Below are 25707 nucleotides of genomic sequence, written 5' to 3' on the forward strand. Positions count from 1 at the left end.
GATTTTGGACGACATACTATATATACTATGACTTTTTTGACATATTTTGGATGACATACTATACTATGACTTTTTTGACCGATTTTGGATGACATACTATACTATGACTTTTTTGACCGATTTTGGATGACATACTATACTATGACTTTTTTGATTGATTTTGTACGACATACTATACTATGACTTTTTTAGGTGATTTTGGACGACATACTATACTATTACTTTTTTCACCGATTTTGGACGACATACTATACTATGACTTTTTTGACCGATTTTGGGCGACATACTAAACTGACTTTTTTTGATTGATTTTGGACGACATACTATACTATGACTTTTTTGACCGATTTTGGACGACATACTAAACTATGACTTCTATGATTGATTTTGGACGACATACTATACTATGACTTTATCGACCGATTTTGGACGACATACCATACTATGACTTTTCAGCTTCTTAAATGTGAATATTCTCTAGTTTATTGGCTCCATATCACAAAAGTAGACATGGTTTATTCAACACTGATCAATATTTTTTAACATTTTATGGCCCAAACAACAAATCTACAGATGAATCAGTTAAGAATATGAATGTTAGCTTAAATCCTATGAATTCAGAATGAACTAAGATAGATAGATACTAAGATAAGCTTCTTAAAAAAAAAAAAAAAACAGATTACAACAATTAAAAGCAAAAATGTTTGTACATTTTTTATTTTCCTGTCTTTATTACCTTTGGAAAAAATACTTTTGGTCATTTATGGAAGCACAAACAAAGGGCTGAAATAAAGGCATTTCTCTTGTCACAAATACAATTAGATTTGTATTTTACTGCTTCAAATCTTGTGCTGTTTTAACTTTTCTTCTTTCATTTTGTTTGTCAAAACATTATACTCTCACAGGGTCGATTTGTTAATTTATCACGATTTCAGACAAAACTTAAAAAATAAAGCAGTCAGTGCTTACCATCAAAGAATCAGGACAATAATTCCACCATTTTCATCTCATAAATATGCATTATATTATTACATTATGTACAAAAACACCAATCTGCTAATCTGTGTGCAGGAGGCAAATATATGTCAGATTATAATCTATTCAATACAAAGTATCTAAAAAAACATTGTATGTGTTTAAAACTACTTTCCTTTTCTTTTTTCACATTCAGATGAAATCACAACAGTTCGGATTATGATAATTGTAATATTAAACATATGAATATTAACATTATTGTGTAAAATTTGTTGAAATATTTAAAAATCTAACAGAGGCTTGTTTAGTTCACAATATTTTAACTTCAGATGAGAGTTAAATATTGTGATTTTTTATAGTAATTTATTTAAACTTGGAACAAGGGCTCTTGAAGTTTCAGTATTTTTTTATAATAACCTCAAATATTGAAATTTCCTGAAAGAGACGTAGTCAAATGAGTACGGAAGAGTATTAGGGCCACATGGGAAAAAAAATATTCCAACTTTCTGACTTTTTTCCCCTCATAATTCCACTTTACCTAAGCCTATTTGAGCCTATTTTTTAGGTCTCTGAACTCATAATAAAATGAGTATATCTCTGCAACCGCAAGGCCTATTTTAAGTGTAAGTATTACTGGTGAAGAGTAAATTAAGATAGAACACTAAAATAATTCAGCTTCGCCAGAAAAAAAAACCAAAATAAAGATGAATATCTCAGAATTCCAAATTTTTTAAATCAGAATGTATTGACTTTTTCCCAGAATTCCAACATTTTTCTCAGAATTCCAACTTTTTGACTTTAATTTCAGAATTCAAGATTTACTTTCTTTGAAAACATTGTCAAACATGTGGCCCTAATACTCTCATGTAAATGAGTTCTGGAATACATGAAATGTTTTTCAAAAAGAAAACATGGGGCCATTTTGGTCGTGTGTGTGTGTGTGTGTGGATGATCAGGTGGGCGGGGGCCCGTTGGTGTAGCGTAACATGGGGTAGAAGGAGCGGGCAAAGTTGTTGACCACAGTGCAGCTAGTGTCGCTCTCCGACTGCGGGATGAGACACGGCAGCAACAGGAGGAGCAGCAGGAGGAGGTGCAGGGGAAACGCGGCGCGGAGGACTCGGTAGAAGAAAGAGCGAGGAGGAGACGACTCCCTCGTCCCTCTGTGAGACACAGGGAAAAACAAATGTTATTAAAAAGGTCCAGTTTGTAAGATTTAGGCTGGTTTTGTCTGACAAAAAAAAGTCAACAAAACTCTTTGGATTGTAAGGAAATTAAAAGGGTTTAATACACAATAGATGTTATCGTTTAATTTAAAGGGGACATACGTAATATAAGCAACCAGACATGTTGACCGACAGATCGAGACTTTATGTTATATGAATAAAAGGGAACATTTTCATACCTGTGTGTGGAGGAAATGTTCTTCTCCTGCGGAGGTTCTGCAGAGGAACTTTGACCTTGGACAGCTGACGCAGTGTCACTGTTCTAAAATCGAGCACAAACAAATCTAAATATAACATTTTATTTTACATGAAAGTGTGAACCAAATTTTACATTTTAAATACCAGTCGCTGTTGTACGACGCTCAGATCTCGGTCCACGTCTCTCAACAGAGACTTCAGTTTGCTGCCCGTGACGTGGAGCTTCTCCTGAGCCTCTGCTTGGTCCTCGGCGGTGGTGGCGGCGGCGGCGGCGGCGGCGTCCTCGTCCTCGGGCTGGAGCTGTGACCACAGAGTCTGCAGTGCAGTCTGCTGCCTCTGTCTGCTCTGCAGCTCCTCCTGCAGATGCTGGTCATCGCACCACACGCAAGAAAACAATAGGACATTGATGATGAAGACGAAGAAGAATCTGACCAATAAACAACACCATATTCAGAGGTGACTCAGTCATATATAAGACGTGTGCGCTCACTGTGAGTGTGTTGCAATGTTGTTGCAGGACTTGGACGCACGTGTCCGGGTCACTGATGTCCACTGCGTAGCGTGTGCTCTCAGCGTGGGCCAGCCACAGTAGCAGAGAGTGGAGAGTCCCGTGAAACTCCTGCAGGTAGAAAGATTCATAATGATGCTTAAATGTCTTGTTGTGGGGAGACTGGGGGCTGTCTCCACTGCCCCCTACTGTCTGTTAGTGGAAAACCTGCCTCGCAAGACCGCCGATCCAGAGTCCTCAGAATCAGGGGGTCTCACGAGAAAAACGTATTGATTTACAAATAGTTCTCTCGTGGCCATAAGATCAAGGCCGCGGTCGCGTTATTTTAGACGTTTAGAGGGAGCATCAGCAGTGAGTTTTAAGACAGTGGATGGATGTTTACGGTGTTGTCATAAATGTCGTATTGTACTCCGAAACTGTAGGGGGAGCTCCGCAGAGAAAAAAGAGTGACAAATCAACCAGACTTGCAAAGTTCCTGCTTTAACATCACACTACATTTCTCCTACACAAGGTAACTTTTGATGGATGTGCAGTCGCTTTAGCAAACATGAGTTCTTCATCTTTTTCAGTGACCTCAGTTGAACCAAAATGCCTTGAGACAAGTTTTCAACATTCCGAAGGCAAATGTTTTTTGTGGTGAAACACTGGAACTTTAACCTCTGTGAAAAGTGGTCGGAACAACAGTTAGTTCCTGAAGAAATGATTTGAAAAAAAGTCCAGTTGTTAGTGACTCAGTGGACGACTATGACCTGGATGGATGAGAATCTACACAACATTGACATCTTGAACTTGAGTCTGGTTCTGGAAGTATGACATTACATTTCCAGTGTAAAAGGTTAAAAAGAGTTTATTGGCAGAAATTCAATATACTACCAATGATTATGTTTGCAAAAGTGAGTCATTTTTGCTTTAGAATATAAATTGTGGCCTTAGAATAATCCTTTTCTATGTGTTTTAGACTAATGGGCATTGTGTTTTACTGACGTCATCTTGTTCCGTCGTGTTTCTACAACAGCCTGACAAAACCCAGAGGGTTTAGAAGCTGAACCTTACTATGCAAACAACAAAGAACAACATCCTTTCTGACACATGTAGGCCACTGTAGTTCCCCGATGTGCTTGGGAACATGATGGCACAAAATGGCTGCCTCTTAAAGAAAGGCCCTTCCCCAAAGTAGCCATTATACACTTATACACACAAGTATAATTATATGTAGTATAATATTCCATTTGGCCAATACACTCCAAACAAATGTTATACACTGAACTTTTGGGGTAAAACAAAGTTGTTGTTTTAAGTAAGTTAGTTTGAAAGTAAAGTTTCACTCATGTATTGTAACATAATTTAAACAAACTGCAGCATTGACTCAGAACTCAGCTCCTGGTTCCTCAGCCCCACAACATAAGGCCTTATTTCCTGAACAAAACTGAGAGAATAGCAAATGTTTTGCATTAAATAATAAATTCACACTGTAGCTGCTCTTGATGTGAAGGAAACTCTTTCCTCTGTGAAGATACAAGTTGAAAACATGCAGGGGAAAAAACAGCAGTGGCGTGAACGAGGCCAAAGATTTTACATTTCTTAAATTCATTCTTAATTCAAAGCAGCAGCAGAAGCAGATCTTGGGCCGAGCTGTTGTGTCTGGTCTCTTGCAGCTCAGTACACTTGATAATTCCTCTCACCTGGCAGCGCATCAGAGTCTTCCTCAGTCCAGCGTCCCACTGCTGCAGACCTGTGCACACTCTGCTCCAGTCTCTGTTCATACTCAACAGTCTTTGCTGAAGCTCTGGAGCCTCCTGAGCTCTCAGGTTAACAGACAGCATGATGGACTTGTAGTGAGTAAACATTCTCTGCATCTCCTGCGAAAAACAAAAAGCAAACAAATCCATGAGTGTAAACAAACTGAAACACTTATCAGACGTGTTGTACTTGGTCTGAAAGTTTACCTTTAGCTCTCTGGCTCTGGCCTCCATGTCTGCTATACTCGCCGCCGCCGTGCTGGAGCAATGTGGCCGTTCCAGCTCTGGGATCGCGCTCTCTAACCAGGAAGTGAGGTGGTCGAGGTCAGACGTGAGCTGTTGGAGCTCCTGTGGGCCGGTCAGCTGATCGCTCCTGGACTGAGCCTGGAGCAGCTCCCAGCGTTCAATCACACCTGAACGAACACCAACAAACTTCATTTCTTCTGACTGGAAACTTGTATTTTATTACAAGTCATTAGAGCTTTTCTGGAGCACAATTCTGTTCAACACAAACTGAAGAAACGGGACAGTGAGTCATCTAATATTGATGGAAGTGATTTTGGATCACTCACATGACACCATTAACTTCTGTTGTGCTTAAAAATACATATTACTGCAATTCAATGATGCATCATGGCTTTTTTGTGTGTGTTTAGTGATTTAACATCACTATTGTACAATACACTACTAGTTATTATTAATAACCTAAATTATTAAGTTGTCTCACACGGAGGCCTTAGCTCTTAGACTAATTTAGCACAGCTCCTCCAACATTAACAACAAAATCAATATTAAGTTAATTAATTAATTAGGCTGCCAGCCATTTTCAGCACAGAACTGCCAAGCGTTTTACAGCATTTTGACTGATTGTCCACGACCCACAAAACAGTGTGTTCTATGATTATGTAAACACCGAAACTACCAAAAGAAAGAGTAGACTCTCTTCTTTCATCAGAGCTCATTGGCAGTGAACGGTTGTATTTGAATTGACGTCTATAGATGTCATTGGCAGTCAATGAGTTAAAGCAAAATATAACAGCATATCTAAGACATCAACTCTTTTTATTCCCTTTGAATTTGAGACATCTCAAGCACTTCAGTCATTAATAAAACAGTAATCAAAGCTAGCTGCTAGTTGCTCAGATGGTAAAAAGCTGGTGGCTAGTTGCTAAGAGGCTTTGCTGCTAGCTGCTAAGAAGCTTGTAATTGGGCAGCTAGTTGCCTAGAAGGTGGTGGTGCAGTTAAGAACAACTTTAGTTAGCAGTAGGCCAACTAGTTGAACCTGAAAAGCTAGCTGCTAGTTGCTCAATAGCGAAAAAGCGGGCAGCTAGTTACTAAGAAGGTAACTGCTAGTTGCTAAGTAGTCAAAAGGCTGGCAGATAGTTGCTAAGAAGCTAGCTGCTATTTGCTAAGAAAGTAAAAGCTGGTGGCTAGTTGCTAAGAGGCTTGCTGCCAGACGTTAAGAAGCTTGGAAGTTGGCAGCTAGTTAATAAGAAGCTGGTGGGGCAGTTAACAGGAACCTAAGAAGAACCTAAGTTAGTAGTAGGCCTACTAGTCGCTAGTTGCTAAGAACGCATTTGAACATGTTTGAAGTAGCAGCTTCATTAAACTGATACATGACAATAAAAGTCAGGCCATCAAAAGGTTTACATTGACACGGTGGTCTGTATGTTGATGTACGGTGTAACTTTTAAATTATAACCTTAAATGCTGTCACACTGATCAGTTGTCTAACTTTGTTTTTACGTCTTTGCAGGAGAAATGTTAAGTAGAGTCTTAGTTATAGTGAAACCAGTGTTTTCACTGATTTATCCCATTTACTGCCACATATTTAGCAATCTTTGTTGATGTGTTTTGAAAAATCGGAGTCCATTTTCTGTAATTTACGGTCCATTAGTGCAGCCTAACTGCCTCTCTTGAAACGTGTCTCTCACCAGACTGTTTGTCTGAGGCGGTTAGTCCCGTCAGGCCGAGCTCCTGCGGCTGCCGCTCCTCCTCATCCAGGATCAGCGAGACTCTTTTAATGTCCTCGATGCTGCCGCTGCACTGAGACATTAACCCCAGCTGGAGACACAACAAACACGGGACAGGTCACAAAATGGCGCAGACACAGTTTAATGTGATTTATTTTCATATAATAGGTTGCAAAAACGTACATAGGCCTGCTTTCGAGGCGTGCTGGTGAAGGTGGGTGCAGCCTCGACGTGGCCCTCTGAGTGCAGAGCTTCGGGGTCTGCTGTCGATCTCCACACTGACGACTTCTCTACGACCATAGACCTGCTGGATACTGACACACAAACACCACACACATTATTATACAACACCATAAAAAGTCCCTCCATTTATTCATCTCATTTAAATATGACTGAATGTCCAGTAGATGCAAATACAGTATATTAATGATCATTTCCAACAGATGTTTGTGCTCTCTTTGGAGGATATTAATGTCTGGTTTTAAATGACCCATTAACTTGATGTCACTGAGCAAAACATTGCCGAGTGCTGCATATAATCAGGTGGTGAAACCTGGGACTAAAATTCATCCTCTAAAACTAGTCACAAATGGAGTCAAGTAGTGAACGAGCACCACCAGCATTAATCAACCGCGCCAGGCAATTACAAAGCTTGTTGTGTGTGTGGTTTTAACGTAACGCCATATTTCACATGTTCAAGCAGCAGGAAAGGGAGATGAAAACATTCCACATCACATCAGAACAAACTCCAGATGGAGACGAGTTCACATAAATACGTAAACAATGAAAACAGTTAATGTTCCGTGCAGCAGCAGTGGGAGAAAATATCACAAAAAGGACTGTTGGGATAGGATTATTGAAACGCTGGTGGAAAATATCGATATTTTTGTTCCATTATCAATTGTCATACAATCACCATATTGTGGGCCATTTTATCATGTTTTTTAAGTGTGTTTGTGATCTATAGTCCTGCTGCTTTTATTGCTTCCACCATGACAAAAAACCTAAATCTATTGTATTAGTGTTAACTTTTATAATGCAATCAGTTTTAACTGATATGTTGTTTTTAGTCTTTGTTTTCATTGATAAATGCCTTTGAATGCCATATAAAACGATATATATATGTGGACTTTTATCTTTTATCATTTATCATTACAATGTGCAGTAACCTGTAGTGAGAAATGGGAACACAGGTGATTTTATTTCTTATTCTTATTTCCATCTTATTCTCAAACTTTATTTTTTACTAGGCCAATAAAGTTGATTCTGATACAGTTAAAAAAAAAGGTAAATTGAAGGAGGGGAAAGATTCTCGGTGAAAGTGTAGAATAAGCAGGAAATAACAGACAGGATGTTGGAGGAGGATGAAAGAACACGAAGGAGAAGATCTTAACAGAAACATGCAAATCGGTGGAAAACCATGTAAAAAATAATATGTGGACGCAAAACTGGTTAAAAAGGTCATGATCACCCAACACTTCCCAAATAACACTTCTTTTGCGGTGCCATTTCATATAAAGTATAGTTAGAATATATATATATATGTATATATTTGAATTTAAGGTTTTTCCACCTTTAACTATATCCTCACCATGAGCCAAATGATTTTTTTTAGATTTCAGAGTTATTGTGTGGTTTAAAAAAATGAAGAACACTTGCTTCACAAAAATGTGTCAGATGAAGAAAAATGGGTTTTCCAGACCACGGCTACAGGAGGCAAAGACTTTCTGCATGATTACATGTGATACATTATCTGCTGAGGAGATCTCGGCAGGAAATGATTCTACCTTGAAGAGCTACATGTGAATTTATTACGCAGAGAAGAACACGAGCAACGACCGCTCAGACTTTGACATAATCCTGAGGGTGATGTAGATAGATGTGCGTGGTGATAGTAAGATTTTTCCCTTTTTTCAGCTTTATGGGACATGAACAGCTATTTTTGAAGTGTTTCATTTTGGTTAAGTAGAAATAGAAATTATTCTGTGTGACTAAGGGATGTTTTTAGTGAATTTGGAGGAAGGTTCCTGCTCCACAAACCTTTTTCTTTCACTCTCTTTATTTTGAACTGAAGTTGCATCTTGAACAAAATGGTATGGCGTAAGTGGTAATTTAAGTTAAGTTTAATGTAAGTAGTAGTACTTTGTGATCATCAGAACACCGTGAATGTCGCAATGCTCCAAGTTGTGCACAAGGTCATAAACAAGTAGTTACGACAACTATAATCAATATTCAGGTTGAGAGGTGGACATTTTTTGGCATTTATTCATTTTAGAAACATCATTTAAAGTTGTGTTTGCTTCCAAATTAGACATAAATAATGAGAGGGTGTGTGCAAACAGCACGAGTAAACATGTGGCCCAACTGTTGATTGTTTCAATGTGGTTTTATCATCAGAAACCATGACGTGTAAAAATGTCACTCTGCTTTTTTTTATTTACACATCACATTAATTCAAACATCATGTCAGAGGTCAGTTTGACTGTTGTCGTTTCCAAATGTGTTAAAAACAAACAGAAAAAAGTGACGTTGCTGGTTTTTAATCCGTGTTTCCATGTAATTCCTGATCCTGTTTAATAGCATTTGATCTTAAAGAGGATTGTGATATAGTGAAGTAATGTCACAAATATGAATGGGAATACAAATAACTGGAAGAACGAAAAGGTTCATTTGAAATGTGATATAACCAAACAAAGTAGTATTCTACTTAGTTTAATAACAGTAGTTGTTCTACCTTGTTTTTGCTTGATTTATCTCTTCTTCCTGTTTGTGTTTTTCATTTTTTATGCCCGTGCACACTAAATTGGTGAATAAGAGCTAAATACATAAATATATACGCTGGCAGTAGGATGTACCTGACAGAGCACTGAAGTATCTCTCCTCCTCCTCGTGTTCTTCGCCCTCATCATCATCCTCGTCATCATCGCTGTCCTCGGGCGACGATGATCCTCCCACGTCTCCGGTGTGGTCCCACTCCAGAGGCAGGGAGTCCACGCTCACCGGTGTCCCGCACCCCGAGCGCTCCAGAGGGGAGGTCAGCGGGTGGGTGGGCGTGGCCGGGAGGCTCCCGAGGCCCCGCCTGAGCCACGACCGGCCAATCAGCTCCAAACTGGACTCCAGAGAGAAGGCGGTACCGGAGAGCTCTGGTTCTTTAATCAGCTAAAAACAAGACACAAAAAAATAAAAGGAATTCAGCCATGTCTTCAATTAAGCAGATGATACAGTGATTTATTTATTTAGTCTAATTTTAATGATTTAATACTCCAAAATCAAAGCTTCCATTGATCCCCATGAGTCTGAATCTCAACAGAAATATAGGGCTTTTGGAATTGAAAGTGGGTTTTAAAAATGCATACATTGGATTGGAAAAGTAGTAAAACATGGCGGCAACAACAACTTCTGGTGTTTTAGGAGGGCGGAGCTTAGACTAGACAACGGATGGAAAGAATAGCCTGCTAGTGCTAGATTTTAATCTAGTGATGTTAAATAAAGAATTTAGAATTGTAACATCAATTCCACATAAGAGAATGTGAGCACTAGCAACATCTTGCAGGGAAGCATTTAACGAGATGATTTCTGTGTTTTATTTTTGTATATATGTATTATTTCCTATATTTTTGCATACTGTGTCTGGTTCTGTCATATTGTCTTTAGATTTTCTATTAATGACTCACATTCAATGGCTAATTCTCCACCAGTAACATCAGCATTAAGATTGACAAGTCAAAGTAAAGTTGTTTAAAGTAAAGGTAAATATTCTTTAAGTTCCGCATATAGAAGATTTGATTATTTGTGGAGATTAACTGTCCATGAAGTGAAACATGTCATTAGGTCTGACCGTAGGTTGACTGAGGCGCTGGTGGAAGCGGACCAGTCTGCTGAAAACATCCTGGCAGTAGGTGTACAGCTCCTCCAGCTCCTCTTCTATCAGCGCCGCGTCCTGTGGCGAGCTGCGCTGGATCAGACCCTCTCCAAACACGATCAGTCCGTCAATGCGCTCGGTGTTCAGCGTGATCTCCTTCTGGAAACTCTGCAGGACGGGGGACGGAGGACGGAGAGAGTCAGCAACACGAGAGGAATGTTTCAGAAGATGTGTCACGGGTAAATGAGTAAGAACTGGACGATGAATCAAAGCTGAAGCCACGGACTTCATGCAGATCCTCGAATAAAGATACAACATGTGAGCAGGAGACTGATTTTAACACATCACACATTATATATTTTTTTATGTTAAGACATAAAATGGCCACGATGTGTCACCAGAGACTGAGGAAACGTGCTAAAATGGAATAATGGCTTCACTGATAACAGTTTTTTCATAAAATGAAGAATGAAGAATGAAAAATGGACTGCGACCGTGTCCTCACATTGAGCTGCTGTATCTTGTGATGGACATCACTCTCGGAGAAGTGTCCCACGTCGGTGAGCTGCAGGTCCAGCTCGGTCAGCCACATCAGCAGGCTCTCCCTGGTGCCTTCAAATTCCTCCCTTTGGCTCGTGAAATACTGAAATAAATAAATAAATAAATAAATAAATGAAACACAGGATGAACAGAGGAAGGTATGTGCAGAAATGTGCTCATGTCATGATCAGATGTATGGCTGTACCTTCAGTCTGCGGAGGATGGCAGCCACTCGGCGGTGAAGCGTGTCCCAGCGCCGGTTCCCCTCGTGGACCATGGCTTTGAGCTGGCTGGCCCGGTCGGTGCGGTTCTCCCGGGCCAGGCGTCGGTACTGGTTGTTGACTATTTCCAGCTGAGTCAGCCGCTCGTGAACCTGCCTTTGGAAACCCTGAAAAAAAGAAGACGACGAAGAAATACAAAATAAGGATGAAGCACAGATCTGGAGTAAATACAGAAATCTTTGGTTGCTTGTAATCCAGTGTCATTTTAATAATACAATTTTAAGTATAATTTCTTCATATAAGTCAATTTTAAATAAAAAAAAAAGAGCCAACAGTTTAGTATTTTCCATGTTTTTTATGAATGTAAATGTGACTGACTTCATGTCTGGTAGTTAATGGACAAAAGAAACTTAAATGTATGTATGTCAAAATCAGATTTTGTAAGTTTTTTATATATATTTATTATTTGATATAAATGACAGCGACTGGTCAGAAAGAAGGCGCATCTTTAATATTAAATGCTGATAGAAAACGTCTTTAAATTGATTGGTTTTGGTCGTTTAATATCAACATTCCTTTTTGGCAATAAATCCTTGAAAACCTTTCAGACACTTATTGTGCATGAAAAATGCATGTTTATTATTTATTACCATAACAAGTCCTGTCTTTTTAGTGGGACCACTAAAGGATTATCTGATCATATCTTAAAAAGGAAAAAGACTTCGGGTCTGTCAAGTCAAAAGTCTTAAATCAAGACATAAAATATAAAGAGAATGTGAATATTTCACTCAGAGAAACAAAGACAAAGCTACTTAAAGCCTGTATGAATCTGCCCACCTCAAACTTCTTGAGCTCCTCCTTGGCAACGGTGTAAAGGACGCCTGCAGAGTTGGGGTTGGCAGCCGTACGCTCGGCGATCTTGAGCCAATCTTCGAACCGCGAGTAGTCGTCGAGGAACTTGCACCAAAGCTTCCACGTTTCCTCGATCCTACGGGGAGGAAAGCATCAGAGTGGAAATACAATCAAACTGTGGAGAATGGTTTCTGTGACACTCTCATCTCTCCTTATCAGAGTCAATTTCCCTCTCTATTTTTCTAAGATTCAAAGACATGGAAAAGAAAAAGTGCTACTATGTCATATGAAAGCATATTGCTGTATAGCTGTTATACTCTTTAGAACATGGACGCAGAGACTGATTTGAGGTCCTACCTGAGCCTCCTGTCCAGAGCCATGGCACAGATGGTTCTCCAGCGCTGGTCCAGGCTGTGGCTGGTTTCCTGCAGGGAGTCGCTCTCCACCTCAGAGCTGCCGGCAGCATCTTCATCACTCAGCAGCACATCACACAGACTGAGCACCGAGGCGATGCCCTCTGTGTGCTGCTCTATGTCCCTCTGCAGCTCCTGGACACACACACACACACACGGTCCATATCAAAGACATCATGACAGGGGACAACGTTTCACTACTCCCAAAGTGACACAAAGGACAGACATACATTATTAATCACAAACAGAGGGAGAGGGCGTGACAGAGAAGCTGAGAGAGTAAAATAATGCAGGCTAAAACCTTAAACAGTGTCATTGACATTATGTGAACTCGTGTCCTGTCCTCTACCTGCTGCTCGGCCAGTCTCCTCTGGATCTCCTCATGGTGACACACGCTGTAGGTGATCGGTCTGGAGAGCTCGGCCTCGATGCGGGAAAGCCACGAGCGGAGGTTACTCATGTTCTTATCCAGCCTCTGCATCGTCACCAGTGTCTCCTTCAGCTTCTTCACTCTGTGAACACACACACAAACACACACTAGGACCAAAGTATATACTATATAATACAGATTTACCTATCTTAAAGTCAACAATGAGAACTGTGAGGAGCACCGACACACTGTTACTGATATTTATATAAGAGATTTGTAATGTTTTTAGAGTTTGAACTATTAGAAATTAGTAACTTATGGACCTAATGAAGAAAAGAAAGAAAGAAAGAAAGAAGAGTAAGACAGGTGAACAGTAAGATGTAAGAAATGAAGAAAGAAGACAAACAAGGGAAGAAAGAAGAGTAAGACAGTAAGAAGGAAACAAGACAAAAAAGAAAGAGAGACGGGAAGTAAGAAGGAAACAAGGAAAGAAATAAACGAGGGAAGAACCAAGGAAGGAAAGAAAGAAACTATAGTCTAAAGCCAATCTAAACAAAGGGCATTCATCTCTTCACTAACCTGCTACTCTCTCAGGTACCTTACACTTCAACTTCCAAAGTCTCCATGGCAACTGACCCGCTTATGTGCACACACACACTTGTGCACGCACGCACACACACACACACACACACACACACACACACACACACACACACACATGCTGGTGTCATAGCAACGTCCAGGACAATAACAGCTCTCTGCAGAGGCTTAAAAGCCCCTGAAAGTGTGTCCTGTTTGAGAGTTTGAGTTAATTTCCTCAGTTGATCCTGCTTCATGTGCTGAGGAGGCTGAGCAGCAGCAGAGTCTGTCACAGTCAAACAAGAACAACTAATAACACCTGCGAGTGCCAGTGAGCGGCTGAAGAGTGAATGAATGGATGAATGAGTCCTGACAGATGTCAGACAGAGAGACGGCCACAGATAAGAGTGAGGACCATTCATGTGTCCTAATGAGGACTGATTGAAGTTAAGGTTCCTTCATGAAAGGTAGAACGACTGACACGACTTTGTCTTTACAGTCTTTTTCACGTTTTAGAGTTAAATAAAGTTTATCTTCATGCACAGTCTTTTAAAAAATCAATAGCAGTGGTAAAATCCGATTTTTATTTTTCACTTTTGAATTCCAGACTAAATGTGTATTTTAAGCACAACCTGGTATTGTTTATATACATATCTAAGATTAAAATTTGTCTTTGCTTATATGAGCAATAATATATAAATCGTAATAAAAAAAATGGGGTAATACTAATATTAAATAATAAAAATTATTATTGAAATGAACTGTGGAAGAGATTTTTATCATAAAACAGTCATGTCTTGCACTTTCTTAAAAAATCTGTGTCCTAATCTTTAATTTTTACACTTAAAAAATCTGATTTTGATGTTGAACATATAATTATTCACTTTATATTATATGTATATTATATAATATGCAGTATTATTAAAGACACTATGATGATCTGAGCCATGCCGGTGTTTCTAATAATCTTAAACTAGTGTGTTTGCATGATTATATTTACTAATGAGCAACAAGAGTATTAGTATATGGTTTATAATTACACTCACTGGCCATTTTATTAGGCACACATGCAGGATTTATGCTGGGTTGCTGCTTTCAGCATCTCACAACCTCACTCATTGTTTCAGAGAAGTGAGGTTATTTCCTGAACCTAAAGTTTGCTGCTGTCTTGCTTTGCGAGCGTCTTCCCTACATCAGTCATGATGCAAACCTAATATACATAGAATAAGAAATGAACACACTGCTATACTGAGAAACACACAGAGATTCATGTGGAGACGACAGACTTAATCACAGGCAATGGTTTGAACATAATGGACAGTTGTTTATATTACTACAGCATAAATCAATTAAAAACAATTTAAAATGAAAGCATTGGAAAACCGTAATTTAACTTTAAACGGTCGTAATCCCTTGACAAGGTGGTAGAATAATATACAGCTCGTCGTCAGGGGACGTTTGTGTGTGAAGTTCATGTGGCCTCATGTTTACGGCCGTGTAATGAAGACATAATATAGCCACTGTAAATTCTGTCCGGCAAAGAGAGAGAGAGTGCGGTCCTCTTCGGCTAAAATTGTCTCCCTCTCCCTTTCACTCCCTTCTGCACCTCTGACAGCCAAACAAAGGCCAGTAGCTTCCCGCCGAGGCCAAACAAAGACACAAAGGCCAGTCAGGGAGTCCGCGGCGAGGGGAATGGGACAAGAGGAGAGTGGACGGATGAAGACGGAGCAGAAAAGAGCAGGAGGAGGAATAGTGAGGCTGCGTGGTCGGTGGAGAAAAGTTAAAGTGCAGGTGTCCACAGGAGGCCTCACACTCTCACTCACTCACCGAATAAAATTCAACTGGCATTTAATCATGTCACGGTAAATACCTGCCTCTTAAGTGCATGTGTGCTTTTTCTACTCCCGTGTAAACTCCCGTGCTCCTGGTGCACCACCTCTCTCAAGCAGAAAAATGAAGGACTACCACCATTTCAGGCAAATGTCTGTTGGAAAAAATGCCTTATATAAATGGTAAATGTTATCTATATAGTGCTTTTCTAGTCTTAATGACCACTAAAAGCTGCTTTTAGCAGAGTTTCACCCATTCACATTCATCTTTCATACTCATTCAAACAAGTATGTTGCTCAGGGACACATTGGCATGCAGACGAGTGGAGGAATCAAACCCTTGACCTTGCAGTTAAAAGACGTCGCCCCATATACAATTAAGTCTATTATGTAATTGTTAATTTCATTAATTTTTTAATCCAGAGAGTTCTCGAGGCCCGACTCCACAACATGTACTTGTGATTTTATAATCTGCTCGTAAATTTAATCTGTTTTCTAATCTGTGTTTGAAGTGTGTACGTTTGTAACTGTGTGCAGTGTTTTGCATTTGCTATTGCTGCCTCTCTTGGCCAGGACTTTCAATCTCAACGGGATTTTCCTGGTTAAATAAAACATTTCTTTTACTACTTTCAAGAGCATCCTGAAGTAAAAAAACTGGGATATTTAAGGGTTTAATTCACACAATTCTGTGATGTTTTGTGATGTTAACACTTTACATTACAGCATTGTAAAGTGCTAATACTATAGTAATAATTGTGTTATAGGAAAGTTATATTATAGTAATACTTTGTTATTCCAAAACTAATATGGATGTAATAAGTCAGTAATGATAACTACAGGTAACATCAGTGCAATAACTTTCAAAATTGAACATTTCATCAAAAGCAGTGCTCTGTCTGTGAGGTAAAGTAAAGTTAAAATAAGTTAAACTAAATGAAATAAACAGCTTCTACTTTTGAAAATTGCTCTGTAGTAGAATGAAATGCATCATTTAATATCACACACACTTTCCCATTATTATAAAGATACAACTTTGTAGTTATGATAATGATAAATAATGATACAAGTTAAAATAAGTTAAACTAAATGTTAAACTAAATGAAATAAACAGCTTCTACTTTTGAAAATTGCTCTGTAGTAGACTGAAATGCATCCTTTAATATCAGACTTTCACATTATTATAAAGATACAACTTTGTAGTTATGATAATGATAAATAATGATACTACCATCATATAAAATGATTACTATACTATTTCCATAAAAAAGTGCCCACTTGTCCTAAAAACAACCATCAGGATGCTAATGTTTTTTATACATTACTGAAAATCTTTTGCAACGTTGCCATAGCAACTCTAAAAGACACTTCTGCCCAAGCTGCGTCTGTCACAGTGCACTTTTAGCACCTACTTGTCATCATGAATCAGCGAATGCCGCCTTAAATTGTTGGACTAACTAATTCTTCACACTTGAATGATTCTTTATGCATTTTTAATGTTGTAGTGTGGTGAATGATGAGAACTTTTAATTAGAGTTAAGGGTGTATTTTGGTTGCTTAGTAATTTCAGTTCCTGGCTGTGTTATTATTTTTCAGGCTCACCTGTGAGTTTAATTAATATTAATAAGGAGTGCAGAAGCACAGTGGCCAACAAATGCTTTGCTGGTTCCAGTAAAAATAAAAAACACTCTAAGTCCCAGAGAAGTTGTGTTCAGGTGATCATTAATTCAGTTTAACATAAAGCCTCATGTTGCCTTCAGAGGATCAAACCTCTTTTAATCTGGTGATTAATTCATGCTGACAGATCCCTCCCCTTTCACACCGACCCTCCCACCGCTCACTCACATCATCGCACTCTGACAGGCCAGAAAAAAAGGAGGAGGGGTCATTAGTGTGGACGTGAGGACATATGGTTCTGTCTGAGACTTAAACATGGCGTCTGTTTTCTGTTTGCTGGGGCTGAGTTAGAGTAAGGACTGTCCATCTGTCTGTGGGCAGGTCAGTGGCTCTGACTGTTTATTTAACCTTTACAACAGTCTGTACATTAGCAGCCATGTTTTTGTCTGACAGCTGCAAGAATATAATCCACAGCAGGTGGACGGTGGAGAACTGGAGCTATTGTTAAATTACAGGCTCCCCCTTGAAGCCTATGAAGACACATCATTTTTATTGCCTTGCTGTAAAAGGTAAGTGCTCAAGTGTAAATTTGTCACAAACACTCAAAATGTGTCACTCAAATGCACACATTGTTATTTTAAATGTAACCATCCATTTACTCCTTGACATGTGCTGACTTAAAGCCCACATAGACCGGAAGCTCCAATTAACGCTGCGTTTGTGTGTGTATCTGCGTCATTACCTCGTTTATGAAACCCTAAAGCTTCAGAACAAACAGTTCAGCCACTGCTGAGAAAATAGTGTTGTATTGTTTTCCTGGGCTCTGAGAAGCGGATCGGCACTTCCGTAGTTTGATGTCGTCATCAAAAATCCTCACCACTCCTCTCACCACCGTAGCGCCTCCTGGTGGCACTAGTCCGGGCACATCCGGTTGCGTACATTCAACCGCAGAAGAAGAAGAAGTACTCTCGTTGTAGCTGCTAAGATGCAGAGCATCCACCGTGCCAGAGGGGGAGCTGTGTATCTGAGAGCTGGCCTATCTATTACGTCACTTCCAGGTACCTGGCCAATCACAGTACAGTAGGAAAGCTCTCGTTGGCTGGCCAATCACAACACAGTCCTGGTTCTGTGGTGTGGCTTTGGTCTGAAACAGCGCGGCTGACGAGAGCGTCAGTGAGGAGATATTTTGATCGGCTCGTTTGCAGCGATTAGGAGGATTTTAACCATGAAAACAAGTTAATATATGTAAGTAGACCTCCCTAACTAACATATATGTGTGATACAAGCATTCTATGTCGCCTTTAAAGGTCCACTGTGAAAACTGTCACTTTTTTCCATTTGGCAGAAATTGAAGATAAAATTATAGCTTTTTTTGAGTGTACAATCATGTGATTGTATGAATTGTTATGACCTAGAAAACAGGGGAAGCTCATTTCAGGCCCAGTTATTCGTATATAAATTCTTCTGCAAATAAACAACTAGAACAAGGAAAAGCGATAATTGTGGAAAACTGAAAAGCTATAATAGTGTGTTTATTTACAAGCGTAAATGGTCTATATCGCCGAGCAAATAACACACAATGACCAGCTATTTGTCTAAAGACTTCACCCACACAATCCACACAGGACTGAGGCAGAAAAGACAACTCTGTCATTCAAAAACTGGCTCTGCCTTTCAAACAGTTCCTCCAACCATCACACAGAAGCCCAGCGTCCAAGCCTGCCCACGGCTCCATTTACTCCCAGAGAAGCTGAGCTTCTGTGGAAGAGACAGGGTTTTTTGCCGCATTTATCCAATCACTGTCAGGCTCACCGCAGTGACGTCCCATAGATAAAAGTTGAAGCTAGGCTGCTACGGGAATATGAAAATCACGTAAGACGACCTGTCATTCTGTGATAAACGGCTGGTTCTGCTTAATCTGGCATTCACACGTCATCATTTACAATAATATTAGTTTTTGATTTTGTGTGGGACGGGAAATTGTCTGTGACAGTCGCCGGTCCTCTCACCTGGCTTCGATGTGGTGGAAGAGGTTGTGCCAGCGCTGGTTGACTTCCTGCAGCGAGCCATGGACCTGCGTCTGCTTGGCCTCGTCGCTCGCCAACAGCAGCTGCTCGCCCAACTGCTTCAGGTGGCTCTTGTTCTCACTGAACAGGTTGATTTCCTCCATGCAGTCCTGAGGAGACGTGATAGCACAACGACTTTGATAAAGAAGTCCATATATGATCGATATTTGTGTTTTTCTCTGTGATTAAATCACGCAGTAATGATTAGTTAAAATTAGGTAATCATTAATTAATGAATGATAATCAAACGTTAGTTAACATTTTTTGCGTACCTTGTTGTATAATGATTAGTTAATCTTTATCTAATAATGGTCTAATTTTCACTTTCTTTGCTTGTGTTATAGCAGCAACATTTATATCCAATCCAAGCTTTAATCTCTTGTTAAAAACAGCTCAGTTTAAACAACTGTCGATTCAACCCAAATATCATGTTAAAAAAAAGAGCATAATCCACGAGGAGACAGGAAGGTACAAAAGGCTTTCAATCACTGAAAGAACAACTGTTGTGTGTGAACAAAGGTCACGCAGCCATCCCATTCCAGGCCACCATCTGTTATGAACAGCATAATAGTTGTTGCTCATGTATGGACTTTAATCATGTCGACACAAGTGCTACTCCTGCCCTGAACCATGGCTTGTTTGGGAAATAATGAGTGAGCATTATGAGCACTCTTAGATCTGTCATCAATCGTTCAGCAGAGGCATTTGAGAGTAGGGAAAACTGATTAATTTCACCAAAAAAAAAGTACAGCTCATGTGGACACAAAAACACTAAAATAACAAGAGCACAGACCTCTGCCAGCCAAGGCTTAATCACCTGCATTTTAGATTTTGATTTGCTGAAAACACCAAATATTTTAATAGACAAGATTATAGCTTGTGTACCTTCTTCAGCTTCTCCACCATTTCCTCGATGCTCTGGTCGCTGCTGTGGCACACCTTGTTCTCCATCTGAGTGAGCCAATCACAGAACTCTTTGTTCTTGTCGTTGAAGATGGTCCAGGCGTTCAGGCGGTCGGCAATTTCCTGCTTGCGCAGCGACACCTGCAAATGCATAAAGAGTATAAACTGGCATTAGACAACATGAACAAGGTTCAAATGATTGATTCTGAGCTTTTCTAAACTTGTAAACTCTTGTCTTTTTGGAGTATTGGGTCCTTCTTGAATGTTGTGGGACACTAGATTAACACTCAGAGTCTGAGACTGAGGGATACATATCACTGAGCAAACACTTTACAACAGTGGTAGCTATTTAGCATGTATTTCAGTAAATTAATTCAATGAGAGTAGCTTTGCACAAAAAACATTTGCACATTAGATATGTAAGAAAAAAGTCACTGGAACATGTGAAAAGAATTATTGAGTAGGACTGAAAACAGTTTCTCTCTAGTGTCCATACAAAAATATGGCTCGATGACACGGAGCAATATAGCATATAGCATTACTCCCCCTCAAATGCTGTAAGAAACCTTTAGCTTAGCTTTACCAGCCGTTTACTATTCACTTGCACCTGCTCCTACACTATACTGCCTTTGGTTGCTAGCTACTGCCTAGCTAGCTACTACGGCTAGCTACATCTCAGCTAGGTAGTGCCTAGCTAGTCGAGTTGTCTTTGTCCTCAATGGTACAACACTCAGGAAAGCTCTGACACTTTATTTGAGAAAATAGAGAAGAAGAACAGAAAGAGCAGATTGTTGCTTCTCTACATGTTTGTTAAACAATTGGTTTGATAGTATTTACGTCAATATTCTGTTACAAATTTCCTCCAGTGGAAACGTTTCCAGCGTCTCAGAGCAGAAAATGTTGCAGAATGTTACATGATTTGAAAAACTATTTTTAAAAACTTCAGGTCTTCATGGGGCATTGAAGTCGGATTTCCAACTAGGAACCTCACAAGACCCCTAAGATGGCTGCCATCATAAAAAACACTGCTTCTTTGTTTTTATTTTACTGTCAATAGCACGTCTGTCGTATTTGTTTTACAGTAAGTCAATTGTACACATGGTATGGTTTAATATTTATCGATAAAAATGTTGCTATGCAGGTAGTGTGCACCAAATACCATGTAATCAGCTGGCATTGCTAACAATAGCTAACAAAAGCAAGCCTGAGTGTACGTTCGCATTTCTGACTTCTCAACTGGAACATGGTGAACTCCAGGTGACATCAGTCCCAGGTCCAACTTCCATTGTAAATAGAACACAGCAAAAGTCACAGGAGACATTTTTCATTGCTTTACAAAAACTTCAAGACTTTTTATTTTTATCCAAGGACATTCAAGGTATTGAACTCTCATGAATTGAATTATAGTGCTGACTGGACGTGGGTGGTGCTCCTACGCTGCTGTGAGAAATAAAAACTTGTTTTATTCTGCTGATCTATTCACCTCCACGTTACAACACATGGAAGCAAACGGAGGTTACACTGACAACTTGTTGATGTCACTGTCGTCCAAGTGCAAGACAAAAAGCAGATCTGGTGCGTTCTCTACAACAAGAACTATAAACAAGATTTATAGCTGTCGAGGAAACCATAAAACTGATCGTGTTTACAACAAACACGACAAAGGTTTCTCAATTACGACTATTAGGTTCTTTCTTTCACCAAATTTACGATGGACTTGCTGAGACTCAGAGTCGTGGAGTCAAAGAGTTTGACGACTTTCAGTCCAGCATTTCCAGGAAACACAAATACGCACAAAAAAGCAAGAGAATTACTTACAAAAGGATATCCATATAACATTTTTTTTGTAAATGGTATGAAAGTGTTTTCTCTTTAAGTGTGAAAATTAAATCTCAATCAATAAATAATCAAATAATCAAAAATCAAGTAAAATGACAAAATACCATGGATCTTTGATAAAATTAACAAAGTCCATTATCCTAATGAGCTTAATGCTGTAAAAACACCCCCCCGAGAGAGATGAGGAGGGGGCTGGTGATGTTGGCGAGCCTGCGGGGCATGTTTGAACTGACTATATTTTACTGTTCAGTGGCATTTATTTGATTTAAATGAGCCCCGCTTTTGATTTTAATGTACTAAACACTGCCAGGACCTTTTGGAAACTGAAGAATTTAGGGGGCATTGTGAGCTGTGGTCACCCCCGTGCTTCACCAGGAACAATAGAGCCAGTCCACTGAATCCCTTTAGACCAGCCAGGCCATCTGCTCATCGGACCCATTCCAGTGGCTTCCCCCCACCTACAACCTGTTAAACCCTGCAGAGGAAACTGCTGTGGCTCAGATACATGGCCCCAGGCCATAACAGTACATAAACAGATCTTATAATGTGATTAAACAGCAGAAAGGTTGAGTTTTAAAGAGTCAAAATTGTTCAAATTGTATACATTTGCCGTGTAAAACCAATTACACTAACGGTAATTTAACCTGCATACAGTGGTTCACTGTTCTCTAGAAGAAATTCAAAGGTTTACAGGGTAACAAACATTAAATAACAGTTACTTTTGTAACGAAGTAATGAAGTCAATGCCACATAAATAACTTAACAAATCGAAATAAAAAACCCAGTGAGTGAGTGTTCTGGCAGCTGTCACTGCATCTATGAATCTGCTGCCAAAAAATGAGGAAGGTGGAAGCGGCCAGGCAAACTAGTGCAGTCCCAATTAACATGAGTGCAAATTATCTGCTCATGAAAAACAAAAAGAAAATGTCCCGGGCACGTCATAACCATTGTTTCCTCCAGAACAAGAGTGCATTTATGTTAAAGCCAACAGATTAAACTGTAGGAATTTGAGCTTGTTTGTACAAAGTGGAGCTACTTTCAACAATAACGCAGTTACAGAATTAATGTCCAGTTCTGAGGAGAGTTTTTATGTGACTGCTCTTGGTTTATCGTGACCATAGCCTTGATTAAACCAATTGATTTGCACTTTCCTCTCTTATTACAGCAGAGGAAGCTCAGTTTATGCAACTCTGCTGTAGATCTGTGAAGAAAACATTAATTTAAACTGTAGGCAGGTTGATAATGTCTCAACAACAGAGCAAGAGGTTGAGGTTTTCCCTCCATGAACCTGCACATGTTGTGTGTGTGTGTGTGTGTGTGTGTGTGTGTGTGTGTGTGTGTGTGTAGCCCCAGTGGTGCACAGGCTTTGTGCAGCATGTCACTGCCAAGAAAACCTCTGGAAGAAAGTTCTCCCTCCTCCTCCTCTTCACCTGCACACCATCTACAAACTCTCCACTCTCTGACTCGTGTTATATTGCGTCTCTCACTGTCTCGGTTTACGTCCAGCACACGCATCCATCCTGCCTCACCTTCATGCACAGCTCTTCCCATTGACCGTGGAGTTGCTCCAGCTGCTGCTCCAGAAGAGCCGAGTCACCGGCAGGGATGTACTGGGACAAGTCCGTCTTCATGGTTCCCAGTTCCCTCAGTCCGGTGGCCAAACACTGCAGAGAGAGCTCTGTCTCCTGCATAACACAAACACACGCTTAAACGCTCAGGCAGACAGCCATATACAAGCCGTGTGTACACGCTTCTCACCCTCTTTTTTTTTTTTTGCAAGCATTAGCTCTGACCATCCAGATTAAAGGGCAGTGGATGGGACAGGGGGAGGGTAAAGGGGGTAGAAAAGGGGGAGGGGAGTGAAAGCATGGGGTATTAAACGAGGGAAAGGGGGGGCAAAGTCAGAGGCTCTCTTCTGGGATGGGGGTAGATACCGGTGGAGCTGAGGGGAGGGGAAAACTTTTGCCAGCTTTCAGACTGTGCAGCAGGTTTATGCTTATACATACTGCTGCAGATTAGGAACAATTTATTTTAATTTATGTTAATGACAACTTAAACACTGTAATGTGGAAATTAGAATATGAGGAAACGTTAGATTGAGAGTCCAATGAGTTCACACACCGTTGAATCAGCTCAACATGTATCTTTGGCCCCCTTTAAACATGGCATTAAAATGTGCTTCTGGGACGGTTTCTTATCTGAACTGCCAAACCAATTTGGGAGGTGGTCGGAGACACATTGTGAACTCATTGAACTGAAGTGTAAAAGCACCCGACCCGAAGTGGAGTCTCCTCGGCTTTTGTTGATTTTCCACTTGTCTAAGACGACTACTTCTCCTGCTTCAAAAAGCAATAGAATAGAATAGAATAGAAATACTTTATTCATCCCCAAGGGGAAATTGTTTAAAGAAGAGTCCATACAATAGTTCGACTTCACAGGTGGCTAAGAAATGTTGTTGTTGTTGATGGTATAGCGCATGTGTAATTGCGTAAATGTGGTGAAGGGAGATCTGATGTTCTAATGCCAGGTGTAAAGAGGAGCCTGAGTGTTTCAGTATAGCAGTGTTTAAAACTCGTTTCCCCCCGACATATTCCCACACTGCACACAGGAACTTCTTCATTTTATATCGAGACAGATGGAGGCAACAGCGACAGTGTGCGAGTAAAGTGAGGCGACTGCAAACACGTTGGACTTTGGACTTTGCACGAAAAGTTTCAGAAGTGAATTCTACTGCTTTTTGTCTTTGCCCACCCCTTGTTTTACTGCTGTATACACACAAACGCTCCCTGAGTCAGGTCTGAAGAGTTTCACTTGACAGAGCCTGTGTTCAAATCAAGTCTATATCAGGGGTGTCAAACGTACGGCACGGGGGCCAGAACTGGCCCGCCAGAGGATCCAATCCGGCCCACAGGATGAATTTGTTAAAATTTCACATTACGATTACAATCTAAACGGAATGTCAAATACAATATTTTTCACTTCCAGATACCTGTGACTAAATGTGTTTGCCTTTATAGATCCAATGTGATGTGTAAATGGTAAATGTAGGCATTATATTATTGAAATTGCACTTATATTTATCAAGAAATTCCATGTTTTGTAAAAAAATATCCTTCATTAAATGTAAAACAAAGGAGAATTAAAAAAAAAATTATTATTATTATTATTATAAATACAAAGAATTGGAGGTTCTGGAGTTTTTTGTGCTGATTGTGCGATCCTGTTTTATCATCTCATGTGAAGATGGATGAGGATAAGAGATTGTGAAGAGTAACCAAATCTTATTTTTGTGTTTCATGTAGAAATATAATAAAACCACTACTTGTTTTCCATGCACATAGTATTAAAACACACCTGAATGAGCTTCTCTTTCTCCTTCTCTGATTTTTCAGGCAGCTGTTGCTTCATCCTGGTCTTCACGTCATCCAGCTCCGTCACGATGTTGCTTATTCCGTCCTGGCACTGGGACCATTTCTGAAGAAACAGCCGGACACACACTTACAGACCTCACAAGTGTGTGTGTGTGTCACGAACATCTGACACACTGTAACATCTTATTTTTTATGTTTGATTATTGTACAAAAGGCACAAAACCACCAAGAGGTTCCTATTTCTTCAGACACATGATGACCATATGTGACGTGCAATGAATGTGTGTGTTAGTTATTCTAGTTCGTGCATTGACGCTTGTGTGTGTGTAATCAGAGGGATTTTCCTCTTCCTCTGTGTAGATCCTGTTCAGATTAACGGGGGTTAACACAACTTTCCCTGACCTTTCTACACACAAGAAACATGTCATAGTCACAGCTCACAAAGCTTTTTCCTGAAACTCAGCAGAGAGATGTTGGCTTTAAATAGAGCTACTGATACTAGTACAACTATTAAAATACCCTTTAATATAAGGCATAAACTTAGCTGTTATGGACAATAATTCAGCAGTTCAGCGTAGCAGTGATGGATGAGAGACATGCTGTGTCTGGATGTGGCTCATGGACAGATTTGA

At 39.9% G+C, this 25707-nt stretch overlaps 1 protein-coding gene across 4 annotated transcripts in view; it reads right to left on the reverse strand.

Moving 5' to 3' along the window:
* Positions 1–699: 699 nt before the first annotated feature.
* LOC131443253 (nesprin-2-like) overlaps positions 700–25707 on the reverse strand; it is a 97570-nt gene continuing 72562 nt past the window's right edge. For all 4 annotated transcript variants that reach the window (XM_058612700.1, XM_058612701.1, XM_058612699.1 and 1 more), the window contains 19 exons: positions 25059–25178; positions 23234–23389; positions 19848–20006; positions 18906–19072; positions 12854–13016; positions 12449–12639; positions 12077–12227; positions 11224–11406; positions 10984–11121; positions 10455–10646; positions 9472–9775; positions 6800–6930; positions 6578–6707; positions 4851–5056; positions 4587–4763; positions 2887–3015; positions 2541–2762; positions 2378–2460; positions 700–2135 (listed from right to left, as the gene is read on the reverse strand). In XM_058612700.1, the coding sequence (XP_058468683.1) occupies positions 1928–2135; positions 2378–2460; positions 2541–2762; positions 2887–3015; positions 4587–4763; positions 4851–5056; positions 6578–6707; positions 6800–6930; positions 9472–9775; positions 10455–10646; positions 10984–11121; positions 11224–11406; positions 12077–12227; positions 12449–12639; positions 12854–13016; positions 18906–19072; positions 19848–20006; positions 23234–23389; positions 25059–25178 (3210 nt within the window). In that variant the 3' untranslated portion in view covers positions 700–1927. The remainder of the gene's footprint in view (positions 2136–2377; positions 2461–2540; positions 2763–2886; positions 3016–4586; positions 4764–4850; positions 5057–6577; positions 6708–6799; positions 6931–9471; positions 9776–10454; positions 10647–10983; positions 11122–11223; positions 11407–12076; positions 12228–12448; positions 12640–12853; positions 13017–18905; positions 19073–19847; positions 20007–23233; positions 23390–25058; positions 25179–25707) is intronic.

The sequence above is a fragment of the Solea solea genome, chromosome 17, assembly GCF_958295425.1.
Source record: "Solea solea chromosome 17, fSolSol10.1, whole genome shotgun sequence".
NCBI lineage: Eukaryota > Metazoa > Chordata > Actinopteri > Pleuronectiformes > Soleidae > Solea > Solea solea.